Source organism: Amblyomma maculatum, chromosome 7 (assembly GCF_055883805.1).
Source record: "Amblyomma maculatum isolate TAMU_Amacu chromosome 7, ASM5588380v1, whole genome shotgun sequence".
Taxonomy (NCBI): Eukaryota; Metazoa; Arthropoda; class Arachnida; order Ixodida; family Ixodidae; genus Amblyomma; species Amblyomma maculatum.
The window spans coordinates 137,111,213-137,130,326 of NC_139350.1; the positions used below are offsets into that span (position 1 = coordinate 137,111,213).

The following is a 19,114-nucleotide window of genomic DNA, read 5'->3' on the forward strand; positions in this document are numbered from 1 at the left end:
CGGCGTTTAGAGAAAAATGAGGCATTATTGAAAGGGAGAAAATGAAACTGGTACCACGTGGTTCAGTTGTCGCCAAGAAGAGCTGAAGAGCTTGTTTGAAATAACTTCAGACGGCTACACCAGAGCAGGACGAGCTATCAATGAAGTTACATATGTGCAGGAGCATTAAAATGTCAACAACAAGAACATACTTTTCTTTGGAACGTCACCAGTCATTTCTCTATGTACCACAGCAAAGTTACCTCATCCAAACACCATCGCTGCCTGTCGGCTGTGCGATGACGCGAGTGCCATTCGCAGGGGCTCGGCTCCGTTATGGGTGGCTTCCACCCTTTCTCTCCGTCCCTGCGAGCAGTGTTGCTGAATAACGGAGTATCTTTTCATCGGGAAATGATGGTCTACGACGGCTAAGTTAGAGAAACGAGACTGTTTGCGAAACTGTTTTCGGCAAAATCATTTTTCATTCAAATAACCTTCAACCATAAATCCGCAGAAGCTGTGATAGTATATACCTACCTGATCAAGGCTGGGTCAGTAGTGCCAGGCATCACTGGGCTTCTAAAGAGCTCTGGCGTAGCTGTAGCAGGTCGCTTTATACATGATATGATAGCGTTCAACATTAGAACATTTCCGTGTGGAGCTACATAATAGCTGTGCTAGCTGTAAGATAATAGATGGGAAATCACAGGAATTAATCCAGCGCTTCTACTGGTGAATAATTATGTTATGGTGTAATAGACGTTTCTCGCGCTCCAGTGAGGTTCTAATAGGCGAGTACTCTCGGAGAATTGTTAACCTGTAAGCAAGTCATAGACAATGTAAATGTGAAAACTGGATTTTATTTACGTTTTCGAATGTAATCGGTAATTGGAGCTAGTCGACTGAGAATCAACGCAATGTGAAAACGCCTGCTCTCACATGCCAGACACATAAACCTATACAAAAACGGCTGATAGGGCGAGTTGGGGAACCATGATGGACTGTAATATAAGTGCGCAACAAAAACGTGACAAAGAGGAGAAGTGGGCAACGACGGCGCAGAACTGACCACTGATTTAATGAAAGAACGGAAGAGCATATGTATACACACACACACACTTGGTGTACGCACATGCGCATAGTTAATTTTACATATGCTGTTATTATTTTTTCAAATTTTTTTCCAACCTTTTTATTTTTTTTTAATTCACTATGGGCATGTGCGTACACCAAGTGTGTTATGTGTTCTTCCGTTCTTCCATTAAATCAGTTGTCAGTTCTGCGCCGTCGTTGTCCACTTCTCCTCTCTGCCACATTTTTGTTGCGCACTTATATTACAGTCCAACATAAGCCTATATTGAATCCACTAATCGAAAACTGACTTTTTTTCCCGCGAAGCGAACTTTTCAGATGAAAGAGTAATGAAAAAAGAAAAAAAAATGGGAGCGCATTGTTAAGAAGTCTGGCCGTGGAAAATGTAAGTAATATTACGTGCACGAATGCATTACTTTACAAAAGGAATAAAACTGTTATAGGTTTGTATTTCAGAACTTACGCCGGAAGAGCAGGGATGCATTGCGTCGATAGATTAAGGGCCCTGTAGATAACTGTGTTTCAACCAGCTGTTCGAAGTGGAGTCTAGAGAATGAGGCATGGTGGGAGGCCATGCTTTCGGAGTGGGAAGTTGCTCACTTCAGACACCTCGAACACCACGCATCGGCTTCTAAAGAATCGACTATCGATATCAATTTGCGCTAGGATAAATCATGACATTAGTATTGCCTCTCTGTCACGGCATTCAAGACTATCACAGCCGCCAAGGGAGACCTATCACTACAAATTTCAATTCCGTCCTCTTCTATCGCCACGGGGCGTTGAATGTTTTGTCACCAATATTCACACTCACTGGACAAGTATAATAAAATTTCTCGAGCAGTATATGTCAACGCGCGCTAACGTCGCCATGGCGCTTGCAGTGACAAAGTCGGCTGCCCAGGTCATTGCCGTAGCTAAATAAAATCAAACTGGGAACCCCCACAACTTCCTTAGCTGTTACATGGTGACAGTTTTCCAGAGCCACCGGCTTTCCAACGATGCTAAAATGACGGAGCGAAACGTAAGACAGAGAATAGCTGCATGGACGTGCAAACGAGCCCAATTACACGCAGGAAGATGCACAGAGGCAGGCATGGGCAGACTGTAGCCAGACGCAAGAAGTGCCAAGATCTCGACGAGCAAAGTGAGCAACATAGAAACGGGCAGACATACGCGCGTCTTCGAGCCACTGTGACGAGACCACGTGCCGCTTTCTATAATTTGAGTGTTGCCAGGAGAATGCGGCCGGCCGGCACGCGGTCGATTCGCGCGCAGGCGCTTCCGCCAAGTGGAACGTGCACACTGGTCCGACCCGGGCGGTGGCGTCCAAATGGCCTCGGGCCGCCCATTGTGGAAGGCCTTTCATGCACCCGGGAATGGACAAAAAAAGGAAACGCGCATTCCGACCGCATCATCTTCCTCTTGAATAGAATCCGCGCTGAATTCGTTACATCGCCCAGGGGGCAAGAAAAACGCGAGCAATGAAGACGGACCGCGGCAAGATGCTGATGGAGGCAGGGCGGCGCCTGTGTATACCTTGCCTGAACGAATCTCCAAGATGCTCTCCATGCGGCCAGCCGTTGTTGAGGCTCCTTCTCGAGAGAATGAGCTAGAAAACACACGAAGTTAGGCCCTTGACTTAGTGTCCGCCGTATCCTTGAGTATATATGTGCCATCTATGGGGAACTGCCGAGATATAGGACACACTGTGCAATGTAGAGATAGGATGAACTTCTCGATTTATATATCAGCTGTAGACGGGATACATCTCACATTCACTTCACCTTTATCTTCCACCAAACCTGTTTTAAAGTGAGGATTAAGTCAACAGTTGAAGGTATTATGCCTTCTTCCTCTCTGGGTTACATTCGATCAAATAAGTGGCAAGTGCAGCCTGGTTACTTCCAACAAAGACGGAACATGCGCTTGCGCGTCCGTATGTATGCTCGTACAGATCGACTTTTTCATAATTGGCGATTCGGCTGCACTTCGTAACACAGAAAAAAGCTTAGAAATTTCTCTCCCCCCCCCCCCCCCTCCTCCTTCCCTGCGTCCGCTTCACAGCCCAGTGAAAGCGGTTTCTCCCAGACTCGCGAAAAGGTCTATACACGCAGTGGAAATTAGTGGTGCTTCCTCGTTTCTGGCTGATTGATTAAAAAATCTAGAGTTTCAAATGCTGTCATCATTATTTCTAAGTTTCACAGCGCGGCGTGCGATTCTCAAGGGCACACTTTGCTTTCCAGCGCGAAAGTTCACGACCACGGCGAAAGGACGTGTAATGATAGAAGGGCAGGCCCCTTAGGCGGGAAGGATGCGGGGACACTTTCGTCAATAAATTAGCGCTTTGAACTGTGCCTGGAAAATCTCCTGGTTCTGCGCTGGGGAGTAGCTTTTTTATGTTGTTGTTTAAGTATGTATTTCTTAACGACGTGATACAACCGTTTACCATAGGAAGTGTGCTGAAGAAGCAAACAACTCTCGAAACCAAGAAAGACGCAATGAATACAACTGCGATAGTTTTTTGTTTACAAATTGGGAGTAATTGAGTGGCCACTTTAGGAGCTAAATGATTTGCCTAAGCAGAAGAAAACGGCGTGTACAAGGAGCCGATCCCGAGACTCTGTATAATACTTGCAGTACTATACGACTTCTTGGAGCACAAAACCTTACAATAAGCTAGCAAAAAGAGGCCAACTACGAAAGGCGAGAAGGAACACAAAAACAGGGGAAGGAGAAGAATGAGCCCGCAGGTGAACCCACCGCCTTGGATACAGCCGCATGCGGACAACGGTTCGGCGTGGCTGACGGCAGTGCAGCAACGCGGGCAACCGTAGCAGCGTGACCGCAGTTGCGCCGCTTCTGCCGTTATCGGGCGCGTGAAAAAGCCGATGTGCGACAGTCCCATTTAGCGCTTCCTGGAAGGGCGACCTCCGTGCATGACGCTCAAGAGATGCGAGCGCGCCTTTCACTACATTCAGCTGCAAACGGCCACTCGCATCTCCATTCTTGCTCCCCTCTGCGACGTGGACGACGGTGGTGGCATTTGGGGACCGAGAAGGGCGAGCAGTCTTTTAAGAGCGGCGCTTCTCAGAAGACCGGCTGTTTCTGACGACGTCCTGATGACGCAAGTGCTTCGCTCGCGCTGCCCGTTTCCTCATCACACTGGTACCTGGCGGTGAATTCGGTTCGCGGTCTGAGTTCTTCTTTGCAAAGACATGGAAGATTCCCGCGGAGTCACTGCTTAGCCCATGGGTTCTGAGCTGTCATGGCAGAGCTGCTTTCCATGTCGGCATACATTTTCCTACCATTTCGGTTCCGCCGACATGATAGGAAGCTGCAGGGGCATTCAGATGCAGCATCAAAAAATCAATAGACGCGACCCCGCGGTAGTGGTGTCATTTCTAAGCGTCTGTGAAGTAGCCCCGCGTATGTGGACCATAAATGTGCAAAGCTTGGCCTTGGGCGTATTATGCTTAATGATTGGTTCCGCAGGCTATCTCTGTCCGCCATAATACTCTTGTCAACATGCAACAAGATGAAGGCGTGCAAAAGTAAGAGGGCGCGGGGAAATTCCCCCGTACTATGCTTTCTTGACACGGGGGCGGGCCCAAAACGGTGGCCCAAGCATCCCTGGCTCACTGAGGAGCTGCTGCGAACAGTACGCTGGTAAGCCTACAACCTTTGAATTCTGCTCGAACTGTGTAGGCGGCCGCGGGTTAAAGAGCGACCTTTGTCACAATCTGCTCGCTGCGAGCATGTTGGATCACACTACTGTCGCGCAGTGTTGATACTAAGGTGTAAAATTTCCCCAATATAATCATCCGTTACAAAATAGAACCGTTCCCTGGAATGTGCTGACGTATAGACGATCAACTACATACCTCGAGGCTACACCACTGCAGCCTCCACAGATACCCCAGTATCTATGCGGATATGCCCGGTGATTTGAAAACCGACACTTTCAAGGCCAGTTGCGTGTGATTGGTTTACAGCAGGAAGCACATTTTTCGCATTGTGTTAGCACAAAATATCGTGTGCAACTCTTGGTAGCCCATCTATCGATGGCGCCCTCGAGGTAGTTTCGCACTAACTATACTTCACTTAAAGCAGAGAACAGTATCAACTTTAATGAGCGACGAGAGAGCAACGCGCCCATATGATGGATCTTACTATGCCAAAGCTAAAGACGGAAAGCCAGATGAGGTGGTCGTCCAATAAAACAGAGTGCTTGTAAGAAAAAAGGTCTGAGTTCCATCCTTCTCTTCATCTACGAAAACACACATACACAAACATTAATAAATTGAACCACTTACCAATTCCCTTTAAAGACATAAATTGCTTAAGTTTCCTTCCCAGCACGAAAAAAATACTCAAAATTTCCGGCTGGCACAACAAAATTTCTTAGCGGTTTTCGACCATAAACCGGTTGTTACAAAATAAATATTGCGCTTACAACGGGACATATTATTGCAAAACTACAGCCTTCAGTAATGTAGTAGAGAAAATTACGAAACTACAAACAAAACGTACTACAGAAGTACGAAAAGTCTGACGTCCACAACGGAACTACAGAATATTTTGTCGCATTTCTGACGCGGGTTTGTTGGTTTCTTTGACGGGGGTTTCCTCTCACAAAACTACAAACGCCTCGTCAATAGCGCGAATAGTGGCTAGGCCTTACGAAATCGCTGCAAAGTAGTTCGAGTTTCAAACGAAACGTCGGGCATATGAGATACGCCAGTGCGCGAACTTCACACAACAATAAGTGTGCGGAAGCAGCATGCTAAGAAGGAAAAAAGAGACAGGCACGCGCCATTTTTCCTGCCTTGAAGTTACGAAAATTTACACGGAGAGAAAAAGGCGCAACAGAGCAAGCCATTTCGCAAGGACTCGCGACTACTTGAACAAGAAGTTAAGGATGCGCTGTACATAGACAAAGCTAGAAATGTATGTATTAACTTCTAGGCCAGAAATTATTGCGAAAAGCTCTGGAAGAGTGGAATATGTTGTCCAAACATTTGTTCCAATGGGGAGCCAGGACACCATTTCCAGTACAGAAGGCACCTGAGGTAATTCCGTCGCCTTCCTTAAGTTGCTTCGGCACTCAACGTGAAGACGTTTTTTTGTTTTTTCAAGTTCTTCCTGAACAACACTACTTCCAAAGTCCAATCGGAAGTCATGTTCATTACCATTGTTTCGAAGTCGAAGTTCACATCGATTGTCCGCAATATACACACACGAACAAGTACAATTCCTCATTAACTGAGTACGTGCCTGGCTCATCAGATTGTTGCTCGTCTTGCACCAGTCCCGTCATAATCGAACTCAGAGCACCAATTTAAGCATTCTTTGTGGCTCGCCCGGGGTGGCGCAGTGGTTACGGTGCTGGTCCACTGCGCTCAAGGATGCGGGATTGAATCCCGGCCTCCGTGAATGCTTTTCGAAGGAGGGGGAAAAGCTTGGCGCCCGTGTGTTCTACGATTTCAGTGCACGTTAAAGAACCCCAGGTGGCAGAGATTTCCGGATCCTCCCACTACGGCGTCTCTCATAGCCTGAGCCACCACTTTGGGACGGTAAACCCACTAAACTAGCCATAAACCACCTTCTTTCATTGCAAGGCGCAAGAACATTGAATGCTTTGCTAAGTGTGCTGTGAAACCGAATGGAGAGGTACCCGTTCTTGGTAAAATCGTCTCGCAATACATGCACTGCTAGACCTGACCTTGTTTATTAGTTTCATATTTATAAGCTTTGGCACAAGAAACACGCCGGATGTGTGATTAAGGGGCGATATTTTGCTGCTTCTATCTGCAATCGTTTTTATAGAAAGGGGCAATACAAACCGACGACATCTCTTCTTGACTCTCTTCCTGAATCTCTGTTGCAAATGCGCAACGAAAAAACAAATAGTTTAATAGCGGTCCCTTTGCGCTGGCATATGGACAAACGCGTCTATGACTGCAGAAAGATTTCAAAATCAGATATCACCCCAGCTGTACACCTTGTTTCGCAGATGAGTAAATAACCTCTCTTTCTAAAATATTCGCTGTGCTCGCGGCACGCATTGTCACGTAATACGCTTATATACTCGGTAGCTGCGGGCGCGTGCGAGCGCTCTCTGGGGTGCGCTGAAAATCGGGCTCCAGCAGCCCTTTTGCCTGCAACACTCAGAGAGGCGCTTACACAGAGTTGCAGACTCCTTTGTTAAAAGCAACAACACAGTGCTTAGGCTGGAATTTATCGCGAAAATGTAGGCTGGATCGAGGACTCTACGACAGCCAGAACTTTTCGCGGTAGAGGACTCGGAACTCCTGCCCCGGGTGACAACGTAGGTAGTCGTCACGAGCCTGTGGCGAAGCCCGGTCGGAAAGCCATGTCTAGTAACCGGCACACTGTCTCTACTTGCGCGGTGGAGAAGTACTTCTTGCCTTAATAACCGTATAGCGCTTTGTTGTTATTGGCGACAGTGGTAAGCTGTACAATATTTTCCATTTTGTTTCTATTTTTCTGTTCAGATATTTTGTTTAACGCTCTATTTGGCTCTAGGACGTTGAGCGAATAGCGCGGAAGTCACCATTTTCACGAAACAAGCCGACAGCGCGCCCTTCTGGTTGAAAACAAGATTTTGCTCTGAAATCAATCAGCAAGCGTGCGTGCGGCGACCTTCAATAGAGCAGGGCGTTGCCTTATACGCGAACTCCGTGAATTATGCCCACCGTCCTTTTCTTTCTAGGCTGATCCAGTACGGAGGATGAATGGTTGTGCCTAACCCAGTTTTGTTCACGGTTTTCGTGCATCTCCATCGCACAAAACAAACGACTTGTTTCAATCATTCGTCGTTTCTTTTGAGGAGGAAATTCAGCAATATTTTTCTCTTTAACTGAGTGGTGGGTATGCATCCGTGAGTCGCAACGCGTCGAGACGCATGCATTGAGTTTTAATTTTCTGGGTGCAGAGCTGTGAGTCTAGTCCATCGTTTTACGCCGAGGGGTGAAGGCAACCGCATATCACGCAGTGGCTTAGTGGATCTGACGTTGGCCTTCTGAGCCTAAGGTCGCGGCATCGAATGCGGGAGGCTGCGGTCGAATTTATATGGAGGCAAAATGCAAAAATGCCCGCGCTCTGTGTAACATCAGAGCCCGTCCAAGAACTCCAAGTGGTCGATATTAACTTGGATTTCTCCGCTGCGACGTCATTCTTGACCAGCGGAATGTATCGTCAGTGCGACAAGCTACATCACGTTGTTAAAGACAGCAGTGGTGACGGCCCGACCGGCCGTGTCACAGCTTATGTTCCTCAGTGCGTATATCAGTCAGTTTTACCCATAGAATCCTATCTTACGACGTTCCATGAATAATATTTCGCTGCAGATCACCGATGATATTACTCTACTTATGCCGTTCGTGAATAGCGACCAAGGGTAGTCGCAATGATGCGGCTCAAAACCAATTGGTTGAGCATCGTTGTGGGCGCCGGAAGAAAGCTGCGTTGTAATAAAGCAACAGGAGAGGGAAGATCTGAGTAGAAAATGTTCTAGCGCACGGAGCTGCCAAACCATAACGGCAGCTCCCAAAATACAGAATGCAATAATACAAAGTGGAACAGTGGGAGGCAGCTCTGTCTCGCGGGAGCCTTGAATAGCAGCGAAAGGCGATAGAGCGGGCCAAGATAGCCGCAGCAGCCGCGCAGTGGCCCTGGACTAAACGCTCCCCTACCCATGGCTGAACTTCCGAGCCGAAATAAAACTTTGTCCGACTCTTTCTATTAACGACAGCATCCCCGAACCTGTGCATGCCCTCTCACCTCGGTGATTAGGCTGTGCATAAGCACAGAACAATATAAACCATTGTTACCGTCAAACAGTCAGAGTAGCCAAAGTAGGTTTTCCCAGAAGCTAGGTTTAATCAGCGTACTGGGATACGGGCAAGGCAGCTGGGAGCTCGAGAGAGGAAGACGAAGAACCATCGGATCACTATCATGGCTAAGGCTAGCTAAACCCTCCGGCAATGCAGTCCGGCCGCATGACGGCTCCACGAGAATGATTAGGAATGCGGCAATACTATTATTAGTCATTGAAGGTCATTATCAGTCACTATAAGTCATTAGTAGATAATTTAGTCATTATTACTCATTACTAAGCATTTTTAGTCATTTCTAATCTGATTGCTTTCCGTTAAACGCATCAAAGTTCACCGGTGTTCTATAATTGGTTAAGAGGAAAGGAAGGGCTCAGTATCTGTCACTCGCGGTATCTCGCTCACACATCTCGTGGTGAAATCTCGCCGACGCTAGATTTTCACCACGAGCATAGAAGAGCTTTCGCATTAATATCAAATTTATTATTTTCAAGTCCATTCTTCAATTTGTATCAACCCCACTACCACGTGGGAAGTAGCCTAAGGGCTGCTTCCCATGTAGCTTTTGAGAAGCATCTCATCATCACGCCGGGATCATATATATGTGCCCTGGTCGCAGTTTATGAACGCAAGTAGTAATACTCTTATGTGATTTTGCTTTCTGCATTGAGAACAAACAACAAATGCAGCTCGTATGAGCGAGTTCGCGTGTCTGCTCGACTGAGCAGTCATGCAGTGAATGCACAAACAGGGCAATCATTTTGCACTCACGGAAAGCATTACATAAATGGATGCGTTCAGTGAAGGTGTACAGCTAGTCATAAAAAAATACAAAAGGAAGGCTACGAAAGCTATCTTGTTCAGAACAGAACGCACTTACACCTATATAAAGGCTGCCGGACCCCAAATTATGTGCGTCGTGGTTGCTTCACGACCGCGGGTTGGTGTATACTCACAGAATATTAATGGCGTGTTGTCCATAGAAAAAAAAAAAAAAACTGCGGTAAAAGTTCTTAATATGTGCTACCATGCAATTGCTTCATTTAAATTGGAGGAGTGTAAAAAGCGACTAGCAGACATATAACGCAAAAAATTATTCTCCGCCTAACTTTAGCCCACTAGGCTGACTTCTGGACGTTAGAATTATAAAAGGCTTATACACAGCCAGTCATAAAAATAAACTAATTATATTAAAAAGCGTTGCATCACGACGGGATTGAGTAGTAAACAGTTGTGGGGTTTTTTGTAATGTTTTCTGACAAGGTGAGGCTTTGCATCTAGGGATCTTTTATCTGGCTTTCTGCATCCACAGTAACTAAACAATTCACTCAACAAATAGTGAATTAAATATATTCATTGCAGTTTCATTGTATTTATTGTATTCGAGCTTTTTTTTTTAATAAGCAGCATCTAGAAACGGCACAGTTTTAATTATACAATTGCACCAAGAACAGGACCCTCTCCCAGCCTGCACATTCTTCTATCGCGATCGGTTTACGAGAGAAGGACGGTTCATTGTCTCGTTATGGTTCATTAATTATCGATTTTTGTGATGGTCATCTACGGAATCTAGGACTGGGTGACATGGAAGGGTACAATTAGGTTTAAAAGCCTCGCCGCTATGTCTGGTGTCAGGGATAAGTAATATTTCATGCCTTTGTAATCTACTGAGATCTGACACTAGTTTAATTATTTTCGTCTTCAACCGCAATATTTATTTTCAATAAGGGAGTAATTACTAACTACCATCCACTCGACGCAGTCATACGGCTACAAAGGAAAGAAAACTTTATTATTATTATTATTTTTTTTTTTTAGTGTGTGGCCGTTGGCTGTGTCAGGTGGTCGTTAATAAGTAATTACTCCCATATCGCAAATCTATTCTATCTTCGGGGATTCCGCTGAAGTTTCAACAAATATTTCGTGGAGCCTACAGCGCTAGTTCAGCCAAACTTGTCGCCGTTGCCGTCGCCTTAGCCCAGATTTGAGGAAAACGAGCCGAAAGATATACACACGTCAGTTCGGTTCGAAATTGTGACACAGCAGTTGGCTATGGAGCGTTTAAGGTGGTGTCACACTATTTCGGTTCCCACTTGGCGGTTGGAGGCTACATGGCGATAAGAATTCGAAATGAGAACACATGTAGAGTCTTGTTCAAAAGTCCTGAAGCCAAAGAATATTCGTCTCAGTTGTAAAATGGAGCCGTCACTCCATCATCAAAGGTCAAATGGTATTTAAAATGCACGGACATAATTTCTTATCACAGAAAAACTATTTGTAATTGCTTTTCACTACTATTTAGACTTTAATGGCGCCATGACTGCTTCATTTTGCGGCTGGAATGAAAATCATTTGGCTTCGGGACATTTGACCAAGACGTACCTCAAATCGTATGCCGTTGATTATAAGTGCCCCACCGGGGTGGTGCAGTGGGTAGGGCGCTCGACTATTATTGCCAAGGGTGAGGGATCGAATCCCGGCCACGGCGGCCGCTTTTCAATAACGGTGAAAAGCAGGGCGCCCGTGTGCTTTGCGATATCAGTGCACGTTAAAGAACCCCAGATGGTCGAAATTCCCGCAGCACTCCACTACGACGTTTCTCATAGGCTGAGTCGCTTTGGGACGTTAAACACCATAACCTAATGAAAACAAAACTATTGTAAGTGCAGGCGTCCACTGAAAAGTGAGATAGATAATGCGCCTTCTTTCCCCTAACACCGAAACCAGCTAAAGACATCTCTTTGCCACAACTCTGTGCCACTCTCTCGACGACAAAGTTTCGCGGAATGAAAAGGTGGTGTTCAAGACGCTATTGCACCTACTCTTAAAGCGAAGCTTAAGCGTCCTCCTAAATTTTTTTTTTTAATTTTCGTATGCGTAAGACATTAGTGTCGTAGTGGTAATGCGCCGACTGCATGCCACTTCACCTTATTGGAGATAGCGCTGCGCCAGTTCACTGTACTTCGGTAGGTTATAATAGGTTATAATGCCATACAGCAGCGCCGCCGCCTCTGGCGAATTGCAATTTTCTTTCGCACGCTACCAGTACGAGACATTTCTATCAAATTTGAATTTGCGTTAGACTGGGTTTTTAGCTAAGCTTTGTTTACTGGATTAGGTAACAAATCGACGCTATTTGTGTTCTGTTCAGTCTTTCTAATGTAGTACTACCGCACAAATTTAATGAACACGTCGGTGTGCTTTCTCAAGCCAGTGCGTGTGTAGTAACCACGGGTAGTCGAAATTCAGAGCTCTCCATAAAGCCTTTACGTACAGCCTAGGTATATTCTCATAAAAGTTTGCTTCGTATATCTTAACATGCCATACCATTCTATATAACACGATACCGTAGCATACCATTCTGTTATGTACCACCAGACAATATCACATTAGCTTAGAGTACATGGTTAAAAGCTCGTGCAAGGTATACCTTTTTGACATAGGGTACAGTTGTACCCCTGTCTATCCTGCGGTTTTGTGAATCAGAGTGACTGAAACTTCAAAGGTATGAAGTATTGGTCACCAGCCATTTTCCCTGTCACCTATTTTAGAACGTTGTGATGCAAACTTTGCTGCAAACATGGTCTATTGTCACATTTCGTATTACAGGGGCCAGAAATGCCTTCTTACGCATAATCCCTGTCTACAAGGTTACATCGCTGAGAAGGGACACCCTCGTTTTCAGTCGCAGTATGAAAGAAGCCCCCCCCCCCCCCTACACACACACACACAAACACTTTTTTCCTGTATCCTCTAACTTGAGTTCATTTTTCAGTTTTTCAGAACCTGTTATTATTAGTAAGTTCTTCATTTTTTTCATTTGGTCACGTATAATCAAAATCTCGGACAATGTGAACCTACGAAACTCAATTATGCCATTCGTTTTTATTTTGGCGTGTGCTTGTCTTCTGAATTTGCTTTAAATATAATAAAATTAATCTACGCTAAGCTGATTCTTCAGTCTCTTTCTTAACTTCAATGCCTTTCACTTACCGGGTCTTGTACACTTATGTGAATGCCTGAATGTCTGAACACGACAATGTCTGCAGGTTCGTTACACCTGCTCTTATAAAAATTCGTAATGGGATATAAAGTACCGTAAGATGAATAGATAAAAAGTGTGCCCAGCTTTCTTGAACACCTTTTAATTGAGAGGCATTTCTTGGGTATTGCAAATTGTTGTTGTGCGCATATTGATGGGAACGGTCTGAGCTTCCGATTCGTAGCTAAAATTTGCCTTTGAAGATTTTCTGGGCTCAAACCGAGCAGTTAATAGTGTTATAGCCAACCAATGGGCCACGCTTTAGAAAATAGTTGGGTGGCAACTATAAACTATTGTAGAATACCTCTATAAACATAATGAAGAAAGAATATAAGCTGCGATACACAGGAAACATTTGCTTCCGCAGTTTGTGCTGCGCTCACAGCAAGTAAGTAAAATTGCCACAAAAGACCAGTGTTTATATATAAAAAAAATACACCTGGAGGCCTGCCGAGGAACGATCCGCAGATATAATGACTGTTATGGTTAAGTATAGAATATATGAAAAAGTTTATTAAAAATATTCTCAGATTCTGTCCAAAGTTGCTGGACATTCATCCAACCGAACCGAGATCAGAATTAAAACAAATTCGCGTGCTCGCGCAGGCAGTTGTTGTGAAAGGTAATCTGATAAACTACTTGAAACTTACTTCATGGTTTTCTCTTTCAGACACAGTTAAGAAGCGCTTTTAAGGAAAGGAGAGAAGTAATCGCTAAATAAAATATTATTCGATGGCAGCGCACTTAATGAGCCAATACTGCATGTGTAATGTGCAATTTATTTATTTAACAATACTGCCAATCTGACAGGAAATTATAGCAGGAAGGACACGCAAGTAATACATACAAGCTGGAACGAAAAGTTTGAAAAAAAAAAAAGAATACCGGATACAAAGCCGTGTTATTTATGACGCTTCAATTTGAGCATGAAGAGCGAATAATATCAATTACACGTATAAAGTGCCAAAACCAGGTAATACAGAGAGAATAATAAATATCCTAAATTTAATAATGAGTAATGTATGAGCGAGAGAAAAAATACAATACAAATGCAACCGATACAAGAGCGTCTAATGTCCGCGGTGATGTGTCAGTGGTCAGAGTGCGAGTTTCTTTACTTATTTCGATGAAGGTAAAGTGAAAGGTAGCAAAGCATAAATTCGCCTCAGAAGCGTTGCGTACGGTGGCTTCCGCCGATGAGGGAATTTTTTCGCTCATAAGAATAGACGTCGCGTCCGCCCCGTCGTCGCGCGATCTGACGAGAGCGATCAGCTCAGGTGAGGCGGGAAGAAAAAAAGAAAAAGAAGAAGAAGAACGCACGAAAAGACCGCATCGTCAAATTCAGCCGTCTACCACCGCAGCGCAGTCGGCGCACTTGGCGCCCACGTGATGCGCACGTCACGCTCGATGCTCCTCCCTTCCGCGCACGGGGCCCACGAAAACTCCAGAGTTGAGCGCGCGCGCAGGAGAAGTGCGTCCCGGCGCGCGCTGATTGAGAGTGGACGCGGGCGCACGCCACAGAACGGGGGGCGCCTCGGACATCGCCGGCGGGCCAGTCAGCGCGGCTGAAACGGCGCTCGTCTCTGCACGGGACGGCCCGCGGCTCCCAAGTCGGCTCTCGGGCCGAGAGCGGGAGCCGAGAAGCGGCGGCGCCTGGGGTCCCTAAATTTAGGCGAGCCAGGCCATGCTTGCCGCGCGAGTCGTCGCGAGAGCGGCGGCCTGCTCGCCGGCTCAGCACTGGGTGTTGTATGCGTCCACGTGAAAACGTGCGCCTGACGACCGGAGACGGCATTCCGCCGCCCCATCTCCGCCGGACTTCGCCACCAGCTAGGGTGCCGTCCAGCCAAAGGCAGATCTCAACGCAGACTTGCCGCGGTCCCGGAACAGGCCTTTGGCAAGAAACACCGTCCTGGAATCTGGCGAAAACTTGTTTCGCCTCGACGGCTTCGAACGGAAAAGTTGAGTCGTCTTGAACTCTCAGCTTTCGCAAAATATCTTCAGCAAGAGTCGCACCTTGTGGGCTGGCTCGAAAAGTATTTCTTCCGACACGGTACTGTTGTACTTCTGCACTGCAGTGAAATTTCACTGCCCAAGCCTTCCGTAACTGCCCCACGTTGTCATAAAGTTCGTGGACCAGCCCTGCTAATAGCAGGTACAAGACTGCGCTGACAGCTCCACAGGGCCCAACTCTATTGAAGCAGTATCACTGCCTAATTGAAGAGCAAGCATTTTGAACGCGCTTCCGCCGCGAAGTACTGTTGTGAACTGGCTTCCTTTGCGTCAGAAGCTTTCCGGGTGCGTGCAACGCGCGAACTTGACACGAGCACAGCCGACAGGCACTACCTGATATCGGCGCCATGCTGGATATTATCCGCAGCCTCAAGTCGCTGCTCAAGACCAGCCGCGTTCATATCGACAACGAGGTCTTTCGCTTACACTACACGGCAACGGTGATAATACTACTGGCGTTTTGCATCGTCGTCACTACCAAGCAGTTCGTAGGAGATCCGATCGACTGTTCTAAAACTACTGATGTTCCTCAAAGTGTCATCAACACCTACTGTTGGATTCACGCAACTTACAGTGTCACAACGCTTATGGATCTGAACAAGGAAAATGTCATATACCCTGGCGTTGGACCGGGCCTGCCTAGTAACAGCTTGAAGGCGCCCCAGAACCATAAGTACCATCGGTACTACCAGTGGGTCTGCTTCATGTTGTTCTTTCAAGCCACAATGTTCTACCTTCCGCGGTGGCTGTGGAAGTTCTGGGAGGGTGGTAAAATACAGGCGCTGATGATGGACCTAGATGTGGGAATGTGTGGCGAAGCGGAGAAGAAGCAGAAGAAGAAACTCCTGGTCGACTACCTGGTCTCCAGCCTGAAGCAGCACGACTGGTACGTGGCGCGGTACTTCTTCTGCGAGCTGCTCGCGCTCGTCAACGTGGTGGGCCAGATGTTCCTCATGGACCGCTTCTTTGACGGCGAGTTCCTCACCTACGGGCTGGACGTGATCCGCTTCCTGGACCAGGACGATGAACAACGAGTCGACCCCATGGTCCGAGTGTTTCCGCGAGTCACCAAGTGCCAGTTCTACAAATTTGGCCAGTCTGGGAACCGCGAGACCCACGACGCCATCTGCATCCTGCCACTCAACATCGTAAACGAGAAGATCTACATCTTCCTCTGGTTCTGGTTCATACTGCTTGCGGCTGTCACCGGGATGGTGGTGCTCTTTCGAGTCATCATCACTGCCTGCCCGCCGGTGCGCGTGTACCTGCTGAACCTGCGTTTTCGAATCGTGCATCTGGACCACCTGCACACCGTTGTGCGCAGGGGGTCGCTGGGAGACTGGTTCCTCATCTACATGCTGGGCCAGAACGTGGACTCCATCATCTTCAAGGAGGTCATCGCCGAGATGGCGAAACGGATGACGACCGAACCCAAGGAGTCGTCTGCATGACGACGCGAGTCCCGGCCGGCGCCCGCGCTTGGCCGACCCCCTTTCCACGCTGTGCCTCCGCCGCACCAAGACGTCTGACCCGCCATGCTGGATTACCGTGACGGTACACGTGTCGCGGAGGAGTGTGTTAGCCCCCCTTGGCTCAGTGCCCGCTGGAGTGTCCCGAGTTGTGGCTCGAGGGGGAACGCTGTAGCCTGTTTTACGTTAGGAGCCGCAGCGTGCTCCAAGTGTTGCCCAGAGACGTATCTGCTTTTGTTCACTACATGCTCTTCTCTCTTTTAGTCCGGGTCGCGCAGGAAGACGCCACATATCCAGTCCTGCTGCCCGGCGCACCCCCATAGTCAAGAACAGGCGAAGCAGCCAAAGGTATAGTCTTGTGCACTAGTGGTGGCGGAAGCCTGCAGTAAATCAACGCGCCGGCGTAAAGCGTCCTGTACTGTTAAAGTTTCACACCCCACTCGGGCTTTGGTTGATGCCTTTCCTTGTAAGTTCTCTCGAACATGTTTTGAATCGCATACCCTTAGCACTTTATGCTAGGCAGCATTTTAGCAACACACGGCTGCCATCTTTATCTGGACTGGCTGCACCAACAGAGCATGTCATTGTTAAAATTTGAACAGCTGCCAGCCTGCAGGCAGCTGAGACATCAGCTCAACAGCTAACAAACGATTCGGCAGATGCTTTAGGACGGAAGTTCCGCAGGCTTTGCTGTCCAGCGCAGTAATCAATACCTGCTTCACTCACGACTATAAAGTTGCTGTTGTTTGTTATCGCTGGTGCAACCAGTTCGGAGTTTTGTTTTGTTCAGTGTGTTCTTGAAACGTAAATACAGTAGAAGAACGCTTCTTGCTGTAATTACGTTTTGACAACTAAATTTGCTAGATTTTTCTCCTTTATGCTTGCAGCGTCGAATCTTTTCCGGTTTGCGGGCAAAACCGAGAAGAAAGTGTGACACATATCTTGTTATCTTTGAACTCTTCATAGATCTCGAAGACTACAAATATTCACTCTTGTTGTTCATCTCGCTGAGAAATCTTTTATACCTAAAGTCGCGCGCTCAATGATGGAAGGGAGGCCGAAAGCGGTTACACGTACTTCCGTTACCGCTGGCAGTTGTGCGCTTTTGTGTTTATTTTTGAGCGCTGTACGATTGTTCTGTAATTGAAGCATACGTACGTTGAGAACTTAGCTGGAGTTATCGAAAGTTGTCTTCCTAGACAGTCGCATTATGCAAAAGATAGGCATTGTTATCTCGAAGAATAAACTACTTGTCCAGCATGTTGAACTTCATAATCAAGTGCAATTCTGTGAGTTTTCCTCATTGCTCAGGAACTCCCAACATAGCTGTGTAGAAGCTAGCGTCACGCATGTTCTAAGGAATACAATATGTCTGGCGTAAAATGGCGCCGTGTATTGACAGTGCTTACTCGAACACGACAACCCAACGCTTATCAGAACTCTGCTTTCGTGTGGGCCGTGGTTTCGGACCGAGGTCAGTTCCCAGATAAAAAAAAAAAAAAAGCTAATGCTCAATTTCGCTCTTTGCACTTGTATATATAACTCTGCATTAACTACAGCTAAAGTTAATTGGCACATCATCTCTTCTCACACGCAGTCCAGCTCTTGTTGCAGCAAGCATGAGGTTAGAGTGTAGTAACCAGGTGAGAACCGCAGTTCTTGTTTTCGCATTCAAATCTGCACTTGGAACACGTTGCGCAGAAAACTCAAGAAAGTGTTAAAAATGTAAGAGCTAAGATCTATAGCTGTCTTTGTGAAATCAAGCGCAGAGTAGCCATCGCAAGAGCTGCGACGACGCAACGATAGCTTGCGTTTCTGAAATGAATAATTTTTTTAGGAAGCTCGGATTTCGTTTGGAAGATTAGCCAATCTAAAAGCTTTAGCGTCTAATTACTTCTCACATTTAATTTTGTCTCGTAGGCTTCTGAAGTGTTAGTTTCAAAGTGGTTGTGGAAACTGTTGATGGTATATAAGGCCCGTGAAAGCAGAGCGTGGGTAAGCGGCTCAAGAGAAACATATTTATTGGGGGCGTCTCAAACATAAATGATGCAGTTATCTGCTTGCTGCAGGAACTTGTATCCGAATACCTGCGATGTAAGCGTAAATTTTCCCAGGCTGAGGTTCTTTGTCGGTTGCTCTAATAGACAAGTGCGTAGTTTTGCACTTCAACAAAGAAGAGAGAACATTTTTTTTCCCTCCTGTTACATTTAAAATATCACTGCCACATTCTGTCATGTATGACCAAACAAGGTTACTCAAATGTGCTGCAATTGTCCACTTCCTATATGACAGTCTAAAGTGCAAATAAATTATTCTATTTCACTACAGTTCTCGCTAGGGCATTGCCAGCGTTGTCGTCACTCTTTGTCATTTTTACATTTCACGGCGCATATTTAGGCACCCTCAGCCCATAACTCGCTGCCTGGAAGACGAAAAAGGAGACCGCAGAGTGGCCATGCATGGCCCATTGAGTGAAGTGGGGAACAGGGGGCGCGCAATCCTTACCGCAACAGAATTGACGCAAGAGCATGCGGCACCGTAAATGGGGTGAATGGTGGAAAACAGCCTTCACGCTTATTGCTGTATTTTCAGGAATGGGCAGCGCCTTCACATACCCTCCTCTACCATCCTAACAGTATATATCTACTCGTTTGAAGCGCGGT

The 19,114-nt window shown here is 46.6% G+C and overlaps 1 protein-coding gene across 1 annotated transcript; it reads left to right on the plus strand.

The window, feature by feature from the left end:
• The first annotated feature begins 14,449 nt into the window (after nt 1–14,449).
• On the plus strand, nt 14,450–18,891 carry LOC146184834 (innexin shaking-B-like). The gene has a single exon (XM_084609499.1). The coding sequence runs from the start codon at nt 15,330–15,332 to the stop codon at nt 16,431–16,433; it is 1,104 nt and encodes a 367-aa protein (XP_084465625.1). The 5' UTR covers nt 14,450–15,329; the 3' UTR covers nt 16,434–18,891.
• The last annotated feature ends 223 nt before the right edge of the window (nt 18,892–19,114 follow it).

Coding starts and splice junctions, on each gene's coding strand:
- LOC146184834 (XM_084609499.1), top strand. CDS start 15,330: ATGCTGGATATTATCCGCAGCCTCAAGTCGCTGCTCAAGACCAGCCGC.